Source organism: Strigops habroptila, chromosome 20 (assembly GCF_004027225.2).
Source record: "Strigops habroptila isolate Jane chromosome 20, bStrHab1.2.pri, whole genome shotgun sequence".
Classification (NCBI taxonomy): domain Eukaryota; kingdom Metazoa; phylum Chordata; class Aves; order Psittaciformes; family Psittacidae; genus Strigops; species Strigops habroptila.
Window position 1 is genome coordinate 2512298 of NC_044296.2, and position 21631 is coordinate 2533928.

The following is a 21631-nucleotide window of genomic DNA, read 5'->3' on the forward strand; positions in this document are numbered from 1 at the left end:
ATGGCTGGATGCTGTAATGCTGTTGGAGATGGAGCCCGCGACTGGCTCAGGAGCAGCTCAGTGCTAGCGTGTCCCCTGAGGGTGTTGCCTGCAGGGCTCGGCACAAGCCCCGTCCCAAACCCACTGTGTACCTGGAAAGAAAACCACACCAGCACAGTGGCAGCAGCCCCCCCAGCTCTGTGCTTGGTGTGAAGGGTACAGAGGGGTGAGGGCGATGAGGACCTGTGACCAGTAGGGCCAGGGCAGTGACTGTCCCCCTGCACTGGGCACTGGTGAGGATGCACCTCAAATCCTGTGTTCAGTTCTGGGCCCCTCACTGCAAGAGAGCTGGTGCAGGGCCTGGAGCACAAGTGTGATGAGGAACGGCTGAGGGACCTGGGGGGTTCAGTCTGGAGAAGAGAAGGCTCAGGGGGGACCTTATCGCTCTCTCCAACTGCCTGACAGGAGGCTGGAGCCAGGAGGGGGCTGGTCTCTGCTCCCAGGGAACAAGGGATGGGACAAGAGGAAACGGCCTCAAGCTGCCCTAGGGCAGGTTTAGATGGAGCTGAGGAACAATTCCTTCCCCAGAGGGTGCTCAGGCATTGGAACAGGCTGCCCAGGGCAGTGCTGGAGTCACCGTCCCTGCAAGTGTTCACACACCGTGTGTCCGAGGCCCCCAGAGCCATGGGTTAGTGGTGGCCTGGGCAGCGCTGGGGAATGGTTGGACTTGATGCTCCTGATGGTCTTTCCCAACCCGGTTGATTCTGTGTCTCTCTGACTCTATGCCCAGCCCCGCACAGCCCCGCCAGCCGCAGCTCCCGCCCGTGACAAATCGTGTCCCTCCCGGTCGCCGTAGCGGGCTCCGCCGCGCCCCGGCCCGGCTGTTCTCTCACGTGACGTGCAGTAGTGGCCGTGCTGTGGGGCACGCTGGGAAGTGTAGTCCGCGCCGCAGGGCCCGCCCGGCAGGCAGCCATTGCCAGGACTCTATTTCCCAGCGCGCCCCGCGGCGAGCCCGCGGGAGCTGGCTCCTGGCGCTGCGGCTTGAGGCGAGCGCGGTGAGCGCCGGGTCGGGGCTGAGCCTCGGAGGGGAACGGGGGGAGCTGGGGGCGGGGGGGAGCGGGTGGGTCGCGGTGTCGTGTCTGCCCCGGAGGGGCGGGGGGTGACAGTCACCGCAGCTCTGTAACGGGGTCTGCAGGGGGGGTCCCGGCAGAGCGGGGGTAAAGGGGGCAGCGCTGGGGGCAACAGCGATAAGGGGTGATGGGACGGAGGGGAGAGGGGTTGCCTGGGGAGGTATCGGGGACAGGTCTTGGGATGGCGCATTTGTGGGGAGGAATCGGGGACAGCCCTGGCGAGCAGCAGGATTGGGGTCAGCGCCGGTGGGAGCAGCGATCGGGGCCAGCGGGTGCGAGCGGTGCTGCGGACGGCCCCGGCGGAGGGCGCTGGGGGTCCCCGTCCCCCCCGGAGCATGGTGGCGGGTGTATGGAGGCTGCTGCCGTGCACCCCGCTGCGCTCCATCCTCTCTGTCCATCCCCTCCTGAGGGTGCTCAGGAATCTGCCGGGGCCATGAGGCATCCAGCCGGGACACCAGGGCCGGCGCTTGTGGGCTCAGGAGAACCCAGCGCACCAAGGGGACAAGGCTGGGTAAGCCCAGGCCAGTCACACAGCTCCAGCTGGGGAAGTTCGTGTGAGTGATGGGACTCATGTTGCTGCTGTGAGCAGCCCAGATGTTTAGTGTGAGGCCACTCCAAGTAGGTGACAAGTGGTGGAATAGGCTTGTGTCCTGAACACGTGTGTTTTGTGCTTTCTGTCTTCTTGAGCCTTCTGCAGTTCTGACCCTGAGCGACCAAGCTTTGCTTCTGGAAGCAGTGGTACCAAAGCCAATATTTGCCTGCTATGGGTTCTGTAGTACCTAAATTAAGGCTTCTGCCTGTCTGCTCCAGGACAGGGGAAAGGGAGGCAGCAAAATACCCTGTGCAGCCAGGAGGCTCTGGTAACATGGGGCTGTGTGTCAGGCTGACATGGGAGGGCACTAACCCTTGTCAACTTCATGGTTTCCTGTGCATTTTCTCAGCAGCAATGCTGCCATAGCTATACAAAGTCTAGGCTCATAAAACTGAGCCAAGCATTTTGGTGTCTTGTAGAGTGTGACCTCTGCTGCCTTGGGCTCTCTGTGCTGTCCTGATAAGAGTTGGGCATCTGAGTGAGACTCAAAACCAGCCTTTTCTCTTAAAACCAGGGCAGAGTCACCGCTTTGTTTTTAAATGCACCTGGAGAGGAGTATGGCATTGGCATTGTCTTGGGAACACTGAGGCTGTGCTGATTCCCTGCTGAGCCTGGTGGTTTCAAATCCACATCTCCAATATTCCTGCAGGTGCCTTTGCTTATAGGCCATTTGCTTTTCTGAAAGCCTCGCTCTGGTGGTTGCTCTCTAGCTCAAAGCACTTCAGGAGATGTGTGTTTTGCCCAGGTCTTCTTATAATGCTTGTGCTCTAATCATTAAATCATTGTCTTATGAGAGAGTGTTGGCAAGTTCTTCTGCTGTTGCTGTTAAGTACAGATCCTGCCCCTCAATTTGCTTCTGGATTAAACCCTTGGGAACAGACCTGCGTAGAAGCTCTTGACCTGGCCACATTCATCATACCAGAATGAGAACATAAAAGCAATACAGAAAATATCCTAAAGCAAGACTTGAGAAGCTGGTGAATTTTGCTGTGTGGAAAGCATACGCTGTCAGGATGAGTTTGGTTGGGTCATCTGCAGGTGGAGGACGCACAAGAGGAGCCTGTGTGCTGTAAATCTGGTCTTAGATCACCAGGCAGGTTTATGGCAAAGCAGGAATGAACTCAGCTCTCCCACCTCCCTGGCAGCACTCTTCGTTTGGTCCATCCTTTATTTATTTCTCCTACCACCCTCCTCTCTTTTAGGAGACTATTTACTATAATCTCAACAGACTAAACAAATAGTAACATCCGTGCAGTCATATCATGTGCCTCAACAGACTGCCGTGGGCATTCCCTCCCAGAATTTTCCCTAACCTGAGCTGGTGAAACGTGATTCACACAAAAGTCACACTCAAAGTCATCATGTCATTGTCTGCCTAGAAAAACTGCTGCTTGCACACGTGTCTGGGTTTAAAAGGAAAGTGCTGTCTCTTAAAATGGCACAGGGCAGTTTTGTCTTTGAAACACTGGGGAAGAAAAGCTCCCACTGTCTCCAGTGGGCTCTTGTGAGTCATGTGCCTTGGCCTGTAAACTTTAGAGCTATTCATTGACCGCGCATGAGCACAGTGGAAAAAGGAAGCTCACTTCACACACTGGTTTCCTTGGGGTATGTGTGGTTTTTCCCTCTTTCCTCATAGTGGGTTATATATGAAGAAATCTCTGGAGCGCAGGATGTTGGGTTTTCTCTATTCCCAGTTAAATAGAAGATGAACCAGTAAATAGAGAACTTGTTTAGATGTGTTGGTGTCTTGACACAAATTCATGTGTGGTGGGTGATACCTGTTTATGTACCTGTATTTGCTGTGAATCTATTTCCTTATGCCAGGAGCTTACAACTGGAGCTTGACTTGAGGTTGTTTAGGCTGCACAGTGAAATTTTCCCCCTAAAGGAGTTTTAGCCAGTTTTGGCCACCCAAACTGAGCAACATCATCACTTATTAAAGACAAGATCTTTCTCTGACTGTGCATCCGAGGCCGCTTATCCCAAGACCCTGCAATGAAGGATTTGCAGAAATCTTGCCCAAATTAAGTGGTGAGCTGGAGAGGTGTGAAAACAGCAACTCCTGTGCAGGTATATCTCAGAGCACTGAACAAAAATATCACTGGGTTGGATCCTGGAGTCTCTGTTCATGCCTGTGAAAGGTTTGAGCTCGCTGCCATTGGTGTCCGTGGGGAAAGGTCCCTTTCGCTTCCCCAGGAGCTGTGCTGGAGTCTCAGTACAGCTGAGCCAGACCGTGTCTGAGATTTAGGAGATGAGCAGGAAAATGAGAACTACTGGGTAAAATGAGAAGGGAATGGATCACTGGAATGCTGCTTTCTCTCTTTATTTATTTATTAGAGTTAAAGCCACTCACCAGCACCACAGTTGTCTCCCTGACAAGGGAGGGCACAGGAGAGCTACTGTTTGGCTGTGGTGGCCTCGTAAAGACAGGAATGTGTCCATCAGTCTTTCTTTCAGGTCCCTTTCCAGTGGACAGACCGATGCCTCCCACCACTCTGCAGCTGTAAGACACTGGCACTGAAGTACACGAACTGAGTAATCCTCTTGTGAAGAACCTTACTCATTTGTTCATCTTCTTGTGAAAGATTCTTTCATCTTAGTGCATTACCAAAGTGGTGTTCATGTGTCACTTGTTCTTGCCCCCAAACTTAGGATCTCAGCTGGGAGCAGCTGCACATGGGTGGGCTGAACTTTTCATTATCTCCTTACCTGTCTTCATCCTTTGCTTTTTTTAAATGTGTGAATAGAAAATCAAGGAAAATGCTTCCATTTCTAAATCATAAGTTACAAAATGCTTGTCAGACCCCGTCTGTATTGTAAGAAAGCCAAAGGCTGCGGCGAGCCTTTCCCCAGGGAGTGCCACAGCAATCCTGTCCACACTCTATTGCTTTCTTTAAACTGGTACAGGCAAAAAATACTTTATCCTCTCTGTAGATATACAGAGAGGATAAGCTTATATATAACTTCATCTCTATGTACAGGAGGAATAAGCTGCCTGTACAGGTGGCACTTCTCATCAGAGTGCCGTTGTTTCCACCAAGAACTGTGCTTGGGTAGCTCAGTTAAAAAGGAAAGTAAATTCAACCCCAGCAATATAATTGTGCCAGTGTAAACACTGCAACCTCCAAACCATGCACGGGGCACAGAGGTGCAGAAAGGGGAATGAGCTGCTGTAAATCCCAAGGGCTTTGGATACAGTGCAGCTATTCTGACCTCAGTGCTGGCAGCAGTGTGGGGTGTTCATTGTGTTTTTGTAGGGGCAGTTTTCAGTCTAGACTTCCTTCATTCTGGATAACTCTTGCCAGACCTGCAGTGCTGGATTAGGGGGTTGTTTTGTGGAATTCTGGGATTTGCAGGTAGGGGCACATGATGTCTTTACCCTTATGAAGAAGGGGTGGAATCAAAGCTCAGCACAGAACTCTGCGGCTTTCATCTGTGTGATCAGCTCTGCCAAAATCAGCAACACGGCTGATGCTGAGTAAACTTTGCATGATTTAATTCTTCCAGAATGATGGTCCTATTCAGTGGCGGTGGCAGCAAGAATGAATCTGCATTTTGAAAGAAGGGTTGTGCAGAATTATTAAAATAATGAGGTTGATGGGGTTTGTGTCCCAGCTGATTCTTTTTTAACAGTCGACTTCCTGGCTAACAGTGGTTATCTGTTTGTTTCAGCAGTGGGAAGGCCCACAGAGAGCTAGGAGCAAACACATCATCTCAACACCTAAATGAGGCATTAAGTCTGGTGAGCTTGTGCAAATTTCTCTTCTAGTGTATGGACTTTGCTGGGTCCCACCCAGACCTGTCTGTGTCAGCTTGTTGTCTGGCTGCAGCCAGAAGGTACATGTGTTCTGGCAGTGGCTCTCTGTTCATCCTCAGCCTTTGCCAGGTACTGCTAAGAGCACAGTTGTTTGCTGCTGAATAATACAAGCCTTAAAAGTGGTTGACAGTGGGGTTGTGTTGAATGAGATGCTACCAGGTGGAGCTTCATCTGAACAAGGAGGAATTGTGATCCTTTCTGTGAGGTTCCACTGTACTTTTGGGCAACTGGGGACGAGTCATTTGTAGTGGGAACCGCGGCCTCACAATCTGTCAAACTGCACTGGTGATGCTCCTGGTTCTGGGAGGGTCTTTGGGTTAGTGACATAGAACCATGGAATGGTTTGGGTTAGAAGGGACCTTAAAGCTCATCCAGCTCCAGTCCCCTGCCACGGGCAGGGACACCTTCCACTAGAGCAGGTTGCTCCAAGCCCCTGTGTCCAACCTGGCCTTGAACACTGCCAGGGATGGGGCAGCCACAGCTTCTCTGGGCACCCTGTGCCAGCGCCTCAGCACCCTCACAGGGAAGAGCTTCTGCCTAAGAGCTCATCTCAGTCTCCCCTCTGGCAGGTTAAAGCCATTCCCCTTGTCCTGTCACTGCATGCCTCTGTAAAAAGTCCCTCTCCAGATTTCTTGCTGGCCCCCTTTAAGTATTGTGCTGACCTGATTTTCTTTCTCCCATAGATCTGTTGCTATCTGTCTGAAACCTCACCAGGGCACACTCCTAATAGAAATGGCAGGTAAGAGACCTCAAAACATGGCAATGGAGGGAGAAGAGTTTCAAGGAATGTTTTTCAGTGTGCTGTGATAGCTGTAACACATCAGCTATGTGACATTTGTTCCTTCCTGAGATGTTAGCTGAAGAGCTTTTAGGGATCACTGTTTCTGTTTTCTTGCCTTGGTCATGTTCAGTTTTATGCTGTCTCCACTGTAGGTTTGTCAGCTGAGTTCTAGTGTTCTAGTGACCAAGGCTCAGGTGTGGCTGGTTTGAAAGTTTTATGGAGATGGAATTTATTCACAAAAAAGCACATGATAAGAATTCCTTCCTTGCAGAGGCCTTCCGCAGCGTTCCAAGCTGGACTTTGATACTAATACATCTTAATTTTACTTGTAGTGAAGTTAGTAACAAAATTCCTCCCAACAGGTTTCAGATAAGAGAAAGTCCAGGACTTGCATATGGCTGCTCTTCACTGGTTTTTGAAGGCATGGGTTCTGCTTGCTGATCTGATGTGCTGATCCCAGCCTTGATGTGACTGCTACACAGTCAGGCATGAAAGGGGATATTTTCATTTGCTTTCTTTTGTCTGTTCTTGGAAGTAACCCGGAACAGTTGAAAACTACAGAAGCTCTGGGTGGGAGAGAGTGGTCATCTGGCTGCTTGCAGCTGGGCAGCAGCAAAGAAGAGATGTCATCCCAATCTTTATGTCCATAGCAAACAGCTGTGGAAGGTTTTGGAGCATTTTAGGAGCTTGAAAAATGACCAACTTGGTCATTTTGGTTGGTGCCAGTGGTTGGTGCCCAGCAGGGCAGTTGGGTTTGTCCCCACCATTTGGGAACTTCCACATTAGTAGGAGAGAGAAAAGGGAAGACAGCACAACCAAAGGCATGAGCTGCAGCTTCAGCTGGTGGAGAGGGACAGAACAAATTTTTCCTCATCCCTAAAAAAGAAATAAATTTAAAAAAAGATGATTGTTGGAGAATCTGCTTGTCCGTTGGTCAGTTAATCTTAGAATCACAGAATCCCAGACTGGTTTGGGTTGGAAGTGACCTTAAAGCTCATCCAGCTCCAACCCCCTACCACAGGCAGGGACACCTTCCAGTAGAGCAGGTTGCTCCAAGCCCCTGTGTCCAACCTGGCCTTGAACACTGCCAGGGATGGGGCAGCCACAGCTTCTCTGGGCACCCTGTGCCAGCGCCTCAGCACCCTCACAGGGAAGAGCTTCTGCCTCAGAGCTCATCTCAATCTCCCCTCTGGCAGGTTAAAGCCATTCCCCCTTGTCCTGTCCCTACAGGCCCTTGTCCAAAGCCCCTCTCCAGCTTTCTTGTAGCCCCTTTAGGCACTGGGAGCTTCAAAAAGGTCTCCCTGGAGCCTTGTCTTCTCCAGGCTGAACAAGCCCAGCTCTCTCAGTTGGGTTTGGTCATATTGGCTTCCCCAGAGAGCTTTAAAAGCTGTGCCCTTTCCTTTCCTTTGATCCAGCATTGGTATGTCCTTTTCTAGGCTGCTGAGACAGACAATCCAGGAGAAAGCCCATTAGGTGTTTATAGCAAACAGAGAATTAGTGCTCAGGAGACCAAAAATTCCTATGGACTTTGAAAGCAGCCGTGGGACATCACCACTACCTGTGGTGAGGTCAGCAGTAGCTGTTAACCAGTAACTAATGCCAACTTTAGCAGAAATCTCAATGTGAAATGCCTTGAGTGGAGATGGGTGAGGAGCCACAGAAAACTTCATGTTTATTTTTATAAGGAAAAGTCTACTGAAAAGCCAAACTGGGCTGGTGACTTCAGCCAGGATTCCATATTTAGTTCTGATGTACTCACCGTGGGCGTTATCCTCCTCATGTTTTCTGTGTGAAAATATGCCTGTCCTTTGCATGAAGAAAAGCCTTTTCTTTCCTAAAGCATGTCTTACAGCTTTAGATTCTTCCCTGCCAACCTTCAAATGAGGCTCAGGAGCTGCCTCTGCAAAATATCTCCTCACACAGAGATAATGGCAAGAAAAGGGGAACTCTTGTGCTGACAGTTCTTGTTCAGACATTTCCTCTCGTCTTCTGTGCCATTTGGAGGTTTTCCCAGGACATTCTTCATCTCTTCCTCTGGTTGTTTTTAATTCTGTTTACTGGGGCTGAAGTAGACTAGAGACAATTAGTCCCAATGCCCTGGAATCAGACTTTAATCAGCACTGGAAGGGAAGAGCAAACATTCCCTGACATGTAGAAACACACATTCAGGCATATACGCCCCAGACCTGTGCATCTGGCTGGAAGCTGACAGCAGCTTAAATACAGAGGCCATAGGCATTTAATTACTTGATTTTAAACGCTAATTTCTTTCCAAGGTAAGGCTTTCTTCACCATATCACTTTTGTCAGCGTTTGCTGATTTATCGTATCTGCATGCAAAGCTTTTTTGGGGTTTTGTCCATTTATTTTTTTTTCCCTGGGGCTTAACCTGACAGAAAAACTTGACTTTTAAAGAGTCTTGTCACAACAAAATCATCCCTGCCATCTGACCCGTCTTCCCTGAACGGGATGATATCTGAGTGCTGAATTCCAGTTTGAGATGCTTCCTGAAGGCACCCTTCCTGTCACAAGGACATAGCTATTACAGGTCCTAAGGCCAGATCCATGCACCAGCAAGACTGTCTACTCAGAGCCTGTGTCTGAAGGTCAGTCTGCAGGTCTGGACTGTCGCCAGCCTTTCCTCTTGCTTTGGTTTTCTGAGAGGTTGAAACTCAACACCTCTGTGCAGTTTGTTTCCTCAGATGTTGCTGGCATCTCCCCCTTCCTGAGGAACCTCATCCTAGGGCTTACTTGAAGGTTTTTGTCTTGCAGCACGTTTGGCACAACTTTACACTGATGTGTAAAGGTATCCAATCCATGTGTTACTTATCAGCTCGTTTCTATTCCTCACTCCAAGCCTTGCATGTGCTGGTGTAAATGTCATGTTCACTGCTGAGGAAGAACCAAAGGTTTGGTGTCCAGGGTGAGGATGAACATGCTGCAGTGAGTAACGTGAACGGCCAGAGCTGGCCATGCTTTCTCTTGACTTTTGTGAGTCCCTTCGACCTGGGGTTTCACGGGTGTGTGTTGGGAAGGTGCAGAGGATGTTGCTCAACCCTCTGAGAATGTTTCTGCGTTCAGCTAACCTCTGTGTTCCGCATTGCAGAAAAGGTGAATAACTTCCCACCGCTCCCCAAGTTCATCCCTCTGAAACCATGTTTCTACCAGAATTTTGCTGATGAAATTCCCATCGATTATCAATCTCTGGTGAAGAGAATCTACCACGTCTGGATCTGTAAGTTGAATAAGAAACCTGTGCTGGGAAAACATCTGTATGTAGTAAAAACCCCATAGATGTGACTTACATGCTTTAAAGTTTTGACTGCAATTAGTTGATGAGAAACAACTTTAGGCCCCAATTTTAAGCTGCTGTGCCTTGAATCTTTGCCACAAAGAAGCTGTTGAAGAAAGGAGAGAGTATGGGTGCTAGAAAAGACTATTAGTAAATTTGAGGAGGAGGAAAGCCAACCACATCTAATACCTTTGTTAATGTCAAGTGATGTTTTACCTCCCAGAAATAGCCCTCTTAAAGTAATTCCCAATTCACCTAAAGCAAGATGAGTAGGAGAATTTCAGGCAAGAAAATAAATGTGGCCCATATGCTTGCTATAGGGAAGGGTAAAATTCGCCCTTGTCTGTGCCATCTACAGGTTTCCCTTCCCAACTGAAGCAGTGTCTCTAGCTGTACGCTGTCTCTTCCTTAGCTTTCCAAGGCCACAAACCATTCCCTGGCCTGCTGGAGAAGGGTGCTGATCCTCTTGGTCACAGCTGGTGCTTTGCTGATACTCTGTCTGAACAGACCTCTTGGCTCTGAGCTCGTGTTGTCAGGCTTAGCTGTTCAAAAGCCAGTAATGAAAATTGACCATTCTTCTCCAAGGAATGAAATGGGATGAAAAATGGTGTGGCAGATCTTGAAAAGCACAGGGAAGGCTTTGGAAGATTAAAAATCCTTTTGCCTTGCTTATCTTTTTTCCCCAAAATGCTTGTCATCCTATTTACCCTTCTCACTGAAGGAAAGCTTGTTTTCTGCCAGCTATGCATTTGGTGGCATGGCTTTTATTCCAGATGCATAGGATGTGTGTACGAGAGAGATTTGGGTGCATAAATAATGGAATAATCTATCCCTCCATTGTTCTTCCGTTATTTAGAGAAGCTGAAATGAGCTCTGTAATTTTCTTGCCTGAAGAAGCTGCTTGTCCCTTCAGACTAACTGCTGAAATGTTGCATGCTGTAAAGCTGCCTTTGTCTGCAGCTCTCCGTAGACAAAGCATCCCTCACGCCAGTTAATGGCAGGCTGGAAAGGTGCCATTTGGGACACGAGCCCATGGCTGGTTTTCACCAGGAGTGCGAAATTCCCATCTGCAGCACGCTTCCGTTTGGGGGTCTCCTTGACTTTTTGGGGTAGGATGGAGAGAGACACATATATAGGAAGGCAGGAAGGCAGTAAAGAAGAAAAGGCTGCTGTTGAAGATAGAAACATAAAAGTCGTTGCTAGAAGGTTGAATGCTCATTAGTTGGGTGTGAACGTTTTATGAAGGTGGATGGTGAGTTGAGGAAACCTGTACCAGAGCTCCCACTGCTGGAGAACAAACTCCTACCTGGGAGAATCACAAGTTCCTTCAAACTTTCTAGGTGCTCTTGGCTTGGTGGGTTTGGTTTTTTTCATTAAGTTAACTTTTAGAGAATAAACGACTTCTGAAAATAAAAAATGTGGAGAATTACAGCTGATTACTGTATAAATGAAATTGAAATCATTAAAATTCTTTCTTCCCCCCAGTATTTAGATGCATCTAAACCACTGCATATAAAGCCTTGTTGTTAGCTACTCAGGAGACATTTTCTTTGTAGTAAAACAGTGTTTGATTTTAACGCTCATGTAATGTGTATGTCAGAGGCAGCAGCTGGGTTCAATGTTTCTACCCTAGAGTCTCCCAACTGTTGTCAATATTAGTTTACAACCACAAAATGTTGTAGATGTTCAGCAGTCCCATGGCTGCTGAAGGCAGGTGGCTCTGTGCCGAGAGGAGGAAAGAGAAGTCAGAAGGAGGGGCCAGGCTGGACCATGACGTTCAGGCATGATGCAAAGCCACCACATGCCGTGAAGCAAGGAATGGGCAGAGCATGTGCACTTCCCATGGGTGAGAGGAATACAGGGATTTAATTTTGACTGAATAAATGAGGCCAGGGCCCAAAGTGCTACTGTGAGCCCATCACCAAGTGGGACCCAAGGGTCTTAGACCCTCCACCTTCTCTTTTCTCTTTGTGTGTGCTAATTGATAGAGGTTCTTAGAATCCCAGACTGGTTTGTGTTGGAAAGGACCTTAAAGCTCATCCAGTTCCAACCCCCTGCCACGGGCAGGGACACCTTCCACTAGAGCAGGTTGCTCCAAGCCCCTGTGTCCAACCTGGCCTTGAACACTGCCAGGGATGGGGCAGCCACAGCTTCTCTGGGCACCCTGTGCCAGCGCCTCAGCACCCTCACAGGTTACCACAAGGTTTTTAAGAGTTGTCATCTGTTTTCCAAAGCAGGAGCTTGTAATTGTGCCAAGCCTCTTTGACACTGGCAGAGCTTGGGGGATGCAAGGACACTGCAGGGAGTCCCTGGAGTACTGAGGGAAGCACATGGAGGAAAGCAGCGAGCCTCTGGCATGGAGGTCACCTGCAGAAGCTCAGAAGTGTGCAGCCCCCCTCTGCAGTGATGCTCAGCTTCAGGGAAGGGGGGGAGCAGCATCACTTTGTGCATGTCTACTTAGCCCCGCGCTGGTTTGCTCTGGGGGCCGTTGTCAACTGTTCCTTTTTATCCAAGTGGCAGGAACAGGGATGTGAAAAGGCCTTTAAGCCACCCCTACGGTCCCATGTTCTCAGCCTAATTGGAGTTTGCTTTCCCTCGCTCAAGGCAGCACTTTCAAGCCCTGAAGTTAACTTCCAGGCTTCCTCAGAGGCCCAGGGAAGCAGAGTTGAGCCCACAAGGTAATGAGCTGGCTCTGTAAGAGCTCTTGAGGCAGCCTAAGCACACACAAAGACCAAAGTCACATTGAGGCTGGGTGCAGGGCAGTGTTTTACACCCCTCTCCTCTCAAAAAGGGGTTTTGCTCCAAATGGGAATTGAACCTTGTTCATAAGTCATAATAATACTGACCTGAGTCTTGTATTGCTCATACTGGTTGCTACCCAGCTGTCCATCCTTTGGCAGATCCCAAAAGAGTTTCTTCATCCTTCTGCTGCAGCACTCCCAAAGGAAATGGATGTGTCTCTGCTGCCAGCTCCTGGGGTCATGCAGGATCCTGTGACTCCCTTGGGGCAGCTGCATTATTGGGCTTGAATTTCCCATTGCAGCATGGACCTTTCCTATTGTAATTCCAGGGTTTTGTTTCTTTTATGCATGAAGATGTGAAACTGCACAACTCATGTTCTTCCCTCTGCCCCTATTACAGTTTACTGCATCACACTAGTAGTGAATATCATCGCGTGCCTGGCATGGTGGATCGGAGGAGGCTACGGGGTCAATTTTGGTCTGGCCATCCTCTGGCTTATCCTCTTCAGTCCCTGTGGCTACGTCTGCTGGTTCCGACCTGCCTACAAAGCCTTTCGGTGAGTAGAGGCCCACGAGGTGGTTTAGTTTCTGTTTCCTCTGGGGGAGAGAGATGTTACTGGGGAGAGCTCCTGTGGAGGTCTCTGTCTGCGATAAAATTAAGGACTTGATGTCTTAATGTCTTGTTTACTTTCAAAATGAAGAAGAACGTGGTTACTTCTCAATCCTAGATGTAGGACTGAAGGTCACTTGCCTCGGGTTGAAGCTGGGCAGCAGTGAGTAGTTTGCCACTTCCATGAGGATGAAATTCAGAATTTGCTTAAATACCTCTAGCTTAGCGGCACCCTCATATCGGTGTAGCATTAAGACAGATGCTAATTTGTTAAAGCTTCACTGAGGCTTATTTTGATGGCAAACTATTAAGTTATTAGTTTTTGAGAACTCTGGTGGGGTTTGTCTCTAGGTATTTGAGAGCTTGGCTGCTTTGCTTTTTAGATAAAAGCACTTCCCTGGAGCGAGCCCTTCGGAAACTCCACAACTATAATTACTAACATTTGCATTTGCTCATCTCGCTGTGGATCACAAGGCATCATTCACATGGTAATCCATGATGTTTGTCAGAGCTGTGAAGGTCCCAAGCAGTTTCCAGCCTGACACAGGGAGAGGAGGCACAGAGGAGGGAGGGACCTGCCCCGTGTCACACTGCAGGTCACCAGCAGATTCCAGACCCCAGTCAGGGATTTGGGCTCTGAAGGTGAAGCTCCTTCTGGTTCCCCATTACCAGAATACTCTGGATTTTGATTATTCACCAGATACTGTGAGGAGTTGGTTTAAATTACAGCAGAAGCAGCTGATAGAAATGGAGTTGGCAGCTGGGGTCCTATCGATTTAGCACATGCTTAATTAGTTGTTTAAATGTTCTTCTAAATTTATGTTTCGTATACAAACAGCACTGGGCAGTTAATGTGCTGGTGGGACTTAAAACACCAGTGGCTGCCTCATGGATCACAGGGGAGGATTATTTCTGGTGAAGATGCAAGGGCACTGGGTTGGATTTCTCTGAAAGTTTTAAGACATGAAAATACCAGCTCTGAACTCTTGCTCTCTGGAGCTGGGGTTTTGTCCCCATCCCTAGTTCAGAAGCCTGAGTGCCTCCAAGTGCTGGCTGGAGCTCTGTGCAAAGAGCAGTTTCCATTCTGAAGTCAGAGAGAAATTCCTCCTCCCCATGGACCTCCTCTGGGCTTCCCAAGGACTGTTTCTAATGATTTCTTTAAATGTTATTTGCATGCATTTATGCAGCTGAATTCTGAAAGGTCCCCGAGGTTGTTCTGTGTAAAGACTTCTACAGTTAAAAAAAGAATAAGGCCTAGGGACAGCCTCACAAGCCCAGAGATCATTGGCATCAGTTGTAGAAGAGGCTTGCAAACCACTGCAGTGGAGCAGCAGGTTACTGGGGGATCACAGCTAGTGGTGGCTGAGGACAGCAAGGGCAGAGCCGCTCACTGCCCCTGGTTCTGAGCAGAGGCCACCCCGGGCCTCACGTGCTGGGAGGATGCTTCTGCAAAGCCTTTGTCACACATCTGCACCGAAAATGAGATCAGCTTCAGAGCTTTGGCGCTAGGGCAAAGCTGCTGCAAAGCTGCACCAGAAAGCTGGATCCAGAATCACCTTTTCTGGGTATTCTCACTAATTCTCACAGATCCTTTCAAACGAAGACTCCTCCAGCCTTTTCAGGTTGTAGTTGCAAGAGTGTTTGAAGGCTCAGCCTCGAGCTTAATCCTTGTTAATTGGATTATGATAGGCACTCCTGTGAACGGGCCCTGTTTAAAGTATTTCTTTCACATTGCCGTATTATGCTGAGGTGATATTTGAAGGGTGAGATCGTGAGGATACTCTGGGATGGCAGATTTCTTTCCCAGCATCTCCAGCCAACACACATGGCTCGGAGTGGCTGGAGGCTTTTCCACTTGTCTCAGACTAGCCAGGGTCCACTGCTTGGCCTCTCCAGAGCCTGGGGTCCGTCCTCCCTTATCTCTTTAGGCAGCAGGGGCTAGAATTAGAATACTAATAGACATTAAAATTATAATAATTAAAATAATAAAGATTTCAATACTTTCAGGGCTTAAGCAGGAGCTGGGAATGGCTGGAGCTCTTTTGTAAACTCCCCCTTGCACTAAGCTGCCTCATAAGCAACTGAAGTGTTTTTTGTAAATCTGTTCTGTAAATCATGGGCCCTTTGAGTTCCTGAGAGAATGGGAATCGTTTGTACCATTAAAAATGGTAGTTTGGAAGTTTTCGATGTGCCTGACGTAGCTGGGATAATGGAATGAAGATGTTCTGCTGCAGTTCTGTGGCACAGCCCAAGCTTGGGCAGGACAGGACAGTGCCCAGTGCACCCATGACAGAGAGACCCTCAAAGTGACTGGTCAGCTGCTTTATGTTCATGTTCATCTGCCTGTTGCACCTGCATAAATTAAAGGACCTCACATATCTGGGATCCTCTCAGCCTGTACATCCTGAAGATGTGGAGCCTGCAAAGATGTCAAAGCCTGCTTCCCCAGCCAGGGTACCACCCGCTTCTCCTGTAGCTGTTTTTCCTCCTATTATGTCCCAGTGCTGGATTATTAACCATGGGGGTGTAAATGTGATGACGAGCAGCCACTGAGACATTCCCAGCTGGAATTCTCATGCTTGGTGATCAATTTGAACGTATGGGCAAACTGCCTGCCAGTGTTCAGCCCCCTTGTTCCTGCTTGCCGGTGGCTCAGCTGCTCAGGTGTCAGGCTGCGCTGGCTTGAAATATGTGGTCAGAGAAATGATTCAGGCACTCTCTGTTCTGCTGGAGACTGTCGCTCCTCATGTGTCATCATATATGCAATTACTTTGGGAGAGCTATTGCAGGAGCCAGGCTTATTGTGAGAGATTGGGCACTGATGATTCATGGGTCTGTGTGCTTTCACTGCCAGGAAGACAGGAGTAGCCTTTAAAGTACACAGCTGCAGAGGGACCTCTTCTGAGGTACCATGTGTGATGGGGTCAAACACTCAGCGTGAAGCCACGTGAGGTGCCTGTCTTCCCCTTACTAACTTCCTCTCTTCCTCCACAGGTCAGACAGCTCCTTTAACTTCATGGCCTTTTTCTTCATCTTTGGTGCACAGTTTATCCTCACGCTCCTGCAGGCGATCGGATTCTCTGGCTGGGGAGCCTGGTAAGCAGGATGCTCCTTCAGCCCTAGAGCACAGCACTCGGCTCCCGGGCCTGAGAGTTTCAGGCTGTGGGCTGCTTCCATGAACTTTTGAGAAACTGGTGGGAGTCCGTAGAAGGTGAAGTGGAAGAAGCTTTCTACTTTCCCCTGTGGCATAGTTATATCTGCCCTTGGAGTACACAGTTGTGTTTTCATTGCTGTATCGACAGAACTCAGATATCTGTCACCTGCTTGTCCTTTTTAGCACCTTCCTGCAATGTCCATTCCTTTTTAACCAGGCAGTGGCAAGATTCATCTGATCCTCAGTTAGCATTGCCCTCAGTGTGCTCACAGCACATGGTGAGCAGTGTGTGATCACTCACTGTTGGCCTATAGAGGAAGTATTGTCAGAGTTGTCTTAAAATAAATGGGAGCACTTTAGTGTCTGTCCCTAGTTATGTTATAATTGTTTGGCATTTTAACTTCCTGTCTGTAGACACTTGAGAGCAACTCCTAATGAAACTACAAGAGAAAGTCCAGGCACTCCATATAGCATTTTGTTTTCTCTGATGCTCTCCAGTTGCCCGACCTGGTTATTGCCATCAGAGGAGTAGAGGTGCAGTGTAAATCATAGAACCCTCACGTTCCATGGTCCCAGTTCTGGTCTCTGGACACATGACCTCTGCACAACCAAAAGCACCTTAGGAATAAATCTGCTCTTTGCAAAGTCTGTCCCCAGGGCTGAGGCTGGGTTAGGGAGGGATGCTGGCAAGTGAGATTTGAGGGCTTGGAGAAGTACCCCCCTGAGCTGCGTTTAATCCTGTCCATTTTCTTCATTGTTCTTTTCATTGTCAAGAGCTTTGAAGCTACCTTGTGATTTCTGGGCATGAGTAACCAGTTTTTCTGGTGATAAGGGCACTTGAAAATGAGAGCTATCATGATATTGTTCCTTTATTTGTGTTTCTTCCAGCGGATGGTTGGCAGCCATTACTTTCTTCAGCACCAGCGTTGCAGCTGCTGTGTTCATGCTCTTTCCTGCCATCATGTTCACGATGTCAGCGGTGGCGATGCTTGTCTGCATTTTAAGGGTAGGTGCTTTACATGTGTCTCTGATTTGGACTATCTGCACTTTGTATCACAATGATGTGAACAGGCAGCTTAGCAGCCACTGTGAGGCATCACTGCTTTGAAGGTTTTATACTGCAGTCAGTTGGTGTCTCACCTCTAGAGGACAAGTCCAGATAACACAAGGCAGCTGGATGTTGTCACCATGTCACAGCACTCGAAGCAAGCTTCATTGCTTATTAGGATGGTCGTTGATGGTAAAGGTGAAGCATCTTGAGATGGCCTGCAGTGGGTAATGGGTGGCAGGACAGGAAGTGGTCCTTAGTTCTCTCAGCAGGATTTGGAGGTACGTCTGGAATGCTTCAGTAGGCTGATGGCAGACAGACTGGAGCAGCAGCGTCAGTTCTAGAGAGGTTTCAGCCCATTGGCCTTGCTGTGGGATCCCCAACCTGAATCCCATGCTTGCAGCTCAACTGGGTTCAAGTCTTGGGTTGATATTATCAATTTGCACCTCTGTTCACTGTATTATTACAGTTTTAGTGCTTTTGTGCCATGGGAATACAGCTCTTTACAGAGAGAGAAACAAATCCACGCTGCAGTACCAAAGTGGCTACAGCTCTTCTGAGAAGAGGTGTGGGTGCATGTTGCTGACTTTCTTCTTGATCTCTCTTTCATCCATTAGGTACATAAAATCTACCGAGGGGGTGGTGGAAGCTTTCAGAAAGCTCAGGACGAGTGGAACAGCGGCACGTGGAGGAACCCTCCCAGCAGGGAGGCCCAGTACAGCAATTTTTCTGGGAGCAGCCTGCCAGAGTATCCCACAGTACCCAACTATCCCCCGGGAAACCAATGGCCTTAAGCAGCACGAGCTGCAAACTGCCTGGATTCTCTTCTTTTTGGTCTTTTGATTATTGTTATTGGAAAAGATCATTTGCATTCCTCCCCAAGCACCCCAGTCACCTTGGGGATTCTTTCGGTTTTTGTCTCCTCATCTCTGCAGCAGCTAGATGCTGTCAGCCCCTGCCACCTCCAGAGCACTGCACGGCCTTATCAGAAAGTCTTTTGTTTGTGTTGAATTACCAGTATTTGCCTCGTTGCAGACTGAGGAATCAACCATTCCCTGCCCTTGCTTGAGGGAATCCTCTCGTGACCATATGTGAAAAGGCTTCACTTCCCCACGATGGCAAACACTATCACAACTGCTCCTTCTGCCTTCCCTGAGCAGTCTTCATCAGCTGCACAGGACACCCCTGACTCGTCCTTAACAAATGCAATCAGAGCATTAGTAGCAACTGGTGTTTACTCTCCTGGATGAATAATCTGGAATTTTTCACTCTAAGGGAAATGCAGCACCTAAATTATTTGGTACTAGTGATATTGAAGGTATTTGTAATAACTACAACCTCATTTGCTTGCACACTCTGGTGAAGAATCCTGTAGATAACAGTGCTTGCTGTGGGTGAGTGTTGTTCTGATGGGAAGTCCACAAGAGCCCTCATTTGCCTGGCTAGGACTATTGTTAGGCTAGAAGTCCTGTTTTCACTGCTGCCAGAAGGATCCGTGTGCTTCAAAGGTGCAGGTTCATCTCATTTGGTTAATGATTGCTCGCTAAAAGCCTGATTCAAAGCCCACTGAACACTACTGAGAAGGTGGCTGATGCTGGGCTTTGGAGCTGGCTGCCTGGGGGATGGTCACTCCATCACAGGTAGGCAGCACAAGATCTCTGTACCATCCAACTACCACTTACGTGGCATCCAGGTTTTGTGCTGACCCAAGGAATTCCCTGCTAGACACATCTTGGGACACCCTGTTTTCTGAGCTCCCCCCCCCCCCAAATGCAAGATAACTGTTGACCTCAGCGCTGGGCTCCCAGTGTGGTTTGGGAATAATTCTATTACAATGAATAGTTTAAATTCTGCCTTGTACTGATGTAGTTGAAATCCAAACACACAGCGGAGTCTGGCAGGAGAAGGAAAGCTTGTTAGTCCTTGTAAGTGGTGTTATTGGGCAGACCTGCTCTGTGTCTGTGTAGCCAGCAGCACTTTCCTTCCGTGTATGAGCAGGGAGAGACTGATTCTTGCCTTTCTCCAAGAAGCAGCTTGAGAGAGGGTAGAGCTGTTGGCAGGGATTGTTTTTCCCTGAGAGGCAGCATCCATCTCATCGTTCATCTCTCTTCTGTGCATGCACATCAGGACTCCTGGAGTCTGAGCCATCCAATTCCCCTGTGCCCTCCAGCCATGCAGGCAGCAGGTCCTGCAGCAGATCCTGCAGGTTTTTCTCCCCCTTCAACAGCTTGCTGTGAATTTTTTTTTTAATTTTTCTTTTTTTTTTCCCCCAAATATCAAAACTGGAAGGTCAAGTCCCAATATTTTTTACAGGAAGTGAGAGTTCAGTCTTTGGTTCTGAAAGTTCTGGCCAATGTTCCTGTAAAGGACAGAGTGCTCCATTGCAGAGGCTTGGGAGGTGTTGGGCACCCCATGGGTCAGACCCAGAGGCTGCCGACAGGCTGCTAAAGATGTTGTAGTGTAAGAGGAGTCACTCCAAAGTCACACCAAGTAACTGGAAACCAAACTTGGCTCCTGGGAAGGGCCAAGGAGGTTGTCCTAGCTCAGTGGAACTGATTTGCAAGTGATCTTTGAAAACTGTCTCTATATGTGCCTTATCTAATGAAATAGTAGTTCATGAAGGAGCACTCTTCCTTCCCCACCGCCCCTGCAGAACTTCCCATTTGCTCTGTTAACTTTTCCTGTGTCACACTGTAAATACTGAGTGCAGAACAGCTTGGAGGCTGCGTGACACCTTTGGTACTAGGGCCAAAGCATGACCCAGAGGGCAGAGCACCATCCTGCTGCAGCCCCTGCCTCATGCTGGGGTGTTCCACATGCTGGGAACACAGCATGAGGGCTTCTTCCTTGTGAGCGTGCAATGTGCTTGAACTTACCAGAACATGACCTGATCCCATCGTCAAGCTTTTAGGTGCCTTTGTCTTGTGTCAAATGTGATTTTAAGTGTTCTTTGTTGCTTTGCCATCAGTGGTAAGAGACCTGCCTGGCGATTAACTCCCTGGAAATACGATTGCACTACAGGGGAGCGAGGAGGGTTTAATGGGGCTCAGTCAAGACTGGCCATGCCTGGAAGCTGGAACACGGTGCTCCTGAGTGCCACGTTCCCTCCAGCCCTGCCCCTCGCCATCCTCAGCCTCTTGCCAAAATTTTTCAGAAGCAATTGGTGTCTGTGCTTTTTTAGTGTGTGAGTTTGGAGTTTTCAGAGGAACCAAGAGGAGAAACGTTGCTGGGGACTCTGCATCCTGCTTCTCCTTGGGGTTTTTCCCCCTTGGGGCTGTTTTGAAGCACCCATCTCCAGTCATGTTGAAAATGCTTGATGCCAGAGAGGAGCCCAGTAAAATGGTTGGAGCTGGACACCAAACTCCTGCCCCATTCACATACACTGCCAAGATCTCCACAGAGCTTGGATGAACCTCTCTGGATGGGATCTGCCACCTCTTATCCCCCCTCCATCCTCTTCAGTGCCAGGAACTGTAATTCCAGAAAGTTGACAACACTCTGCCTGAACTACCACGCATATTTGGGGTGGGGGTTTTTGGGGTTTTCTTTTTTGATTCTGTACATTTTTAAGTGTTTACATTAGGTTTCTAACACCATTAACCTGGACCTGGCTCCTGGTTGTGTTTGGCGGCACGTGGCGTGTCTGTGTGCGATGTTTCATGTCACTTGTGGAGCTCTGAGGTTTGTTTGTGTTTTTTCTCCTGATCACAAGACAATAAATGCTCATCCTGTGCTTGATGAGAAGAACTGGCTGCACCAGAGACGTGTGTCTGTTCCTAGGTAACCACAGTGATCTGGCAGAGGGAACTGGTGAAATCTCTGTTTTCCTCCAGTATCTCCCACCTCATGTTGGGTTTTTTTCCTTAAAAGCACAGCACGTTTCTGGCTGAAGCTCATCCTCTGTGCTGGGACAGGCGTGAGAGCAGCACAATGTGCTTTGTACTCTTACAGGTGCCTGATAAGCCAAGCACCAAAGGTGCTGCTGTTATGTCCTAATGAAGGGAATGAAGAGCAGAGGTGTGGGTGGTGCTGAGAAGGCCCCATCTCCCAAGCACCAGCATTGAGCTCTCTCCTGGCCTCTCAGCAGCGCAGACTCTCACTGCAGCGCTGGCTTCTGCCTTCTGCAGTTTATTGCTGTCGTGGTTTGACTGTTACCCCTGCAGTGAAGGGGCTGTTTGACAGCAAAAGTGAGTTGAATCACTCAATTTAACTGAATTCATTGCCCCAAATTACCGTCTTGTGGCTTCACACCCCACTTCTGCTCTGTAGCAGATATTTAATCCTAAATGAGCCTTTTTCCTCCCAGCTGCTTGATATGACATCTGCTAATTTTATCTCCAAAGCCTTGTGCCAGGTACCTCCTGCCCAGCCATCAGCATCTCACTTCCACCACAGTGGTTTCTTACGGCTGCTCAGGGCTGAGCCAGTGATGTCTTGAGCACAAGGATGAAACGGCTTTTGCTCAGGTTCTTGCTCCAGGCTCTTAAA

At 48.8% G+C, this 21631-nt stretch overlaps 1 protein-coding gene across 3 annotated transcripts; it reads left to right on the forward strand.

Moving 5' to 3' along the window:
* Positions 1-969: 969 nt before the first annotated feature.
* SCAMP4 (secretory carrier membrane protein 4) lies at positions 970-20899 on the forward strand. Of its 3 annotated transcripts, XM_030509509.1 has the most exons (9): positions 970-1034; positions 5374-5443; positions 6202-6257; positions 7736-7945; positions 9405-9533; positions 12732-12888; positions 15936-16037; positions 16984-17101; positions 17761-20899. In XM_030509509.1, exons 4-9 carry the CDS (start codon positions 7942-7944, stop codon positions 17935-17937), a joined length of 687 nt encoding a protein of 228 aa, XP_030365369.1. In that variant the 5' UTR covers positions 970-1034; positions 5374-5443; positions 6202-6257; positions 7736-7941; the 3' UTR covers positions 17938-20899. The 3 variants fall into 3 exon arrangements, with proteins under 3 accessions (XP_030365369.1, XP_030365367.1, XP_030365368.1); XM_030509507.1 differs by lacking the exon at positions 7736-7945; XM_030509508.1 differs by lacking the exons at positions 970-1034; positions 7736-7945 and having other exon boundaries at positions 4564-5443.
* The last annotated feature ends 732 nt before the right edge of the window (positions 20900-21631 follow it).

Excerpts from the sequence above, each read along its gene's own strand:
- SCAMP4 (XM_030509507.1), top strand. Across the intron at positions 9,534-12,731 it reads AATCTACCACGTCTGGATCT|TTTACTGCATCACACTAGTA; the intron begins GTAAGTTGAATA and ends CCCCTATTACAG. Across the intron at positions 17,102-17,760 it reads TGCTTGTCTGCATTTTAAGG|GTACATAAAATCTACCGAGG; the intron begins GTAGGTGCTTTA and ends TTCATCCATTAG.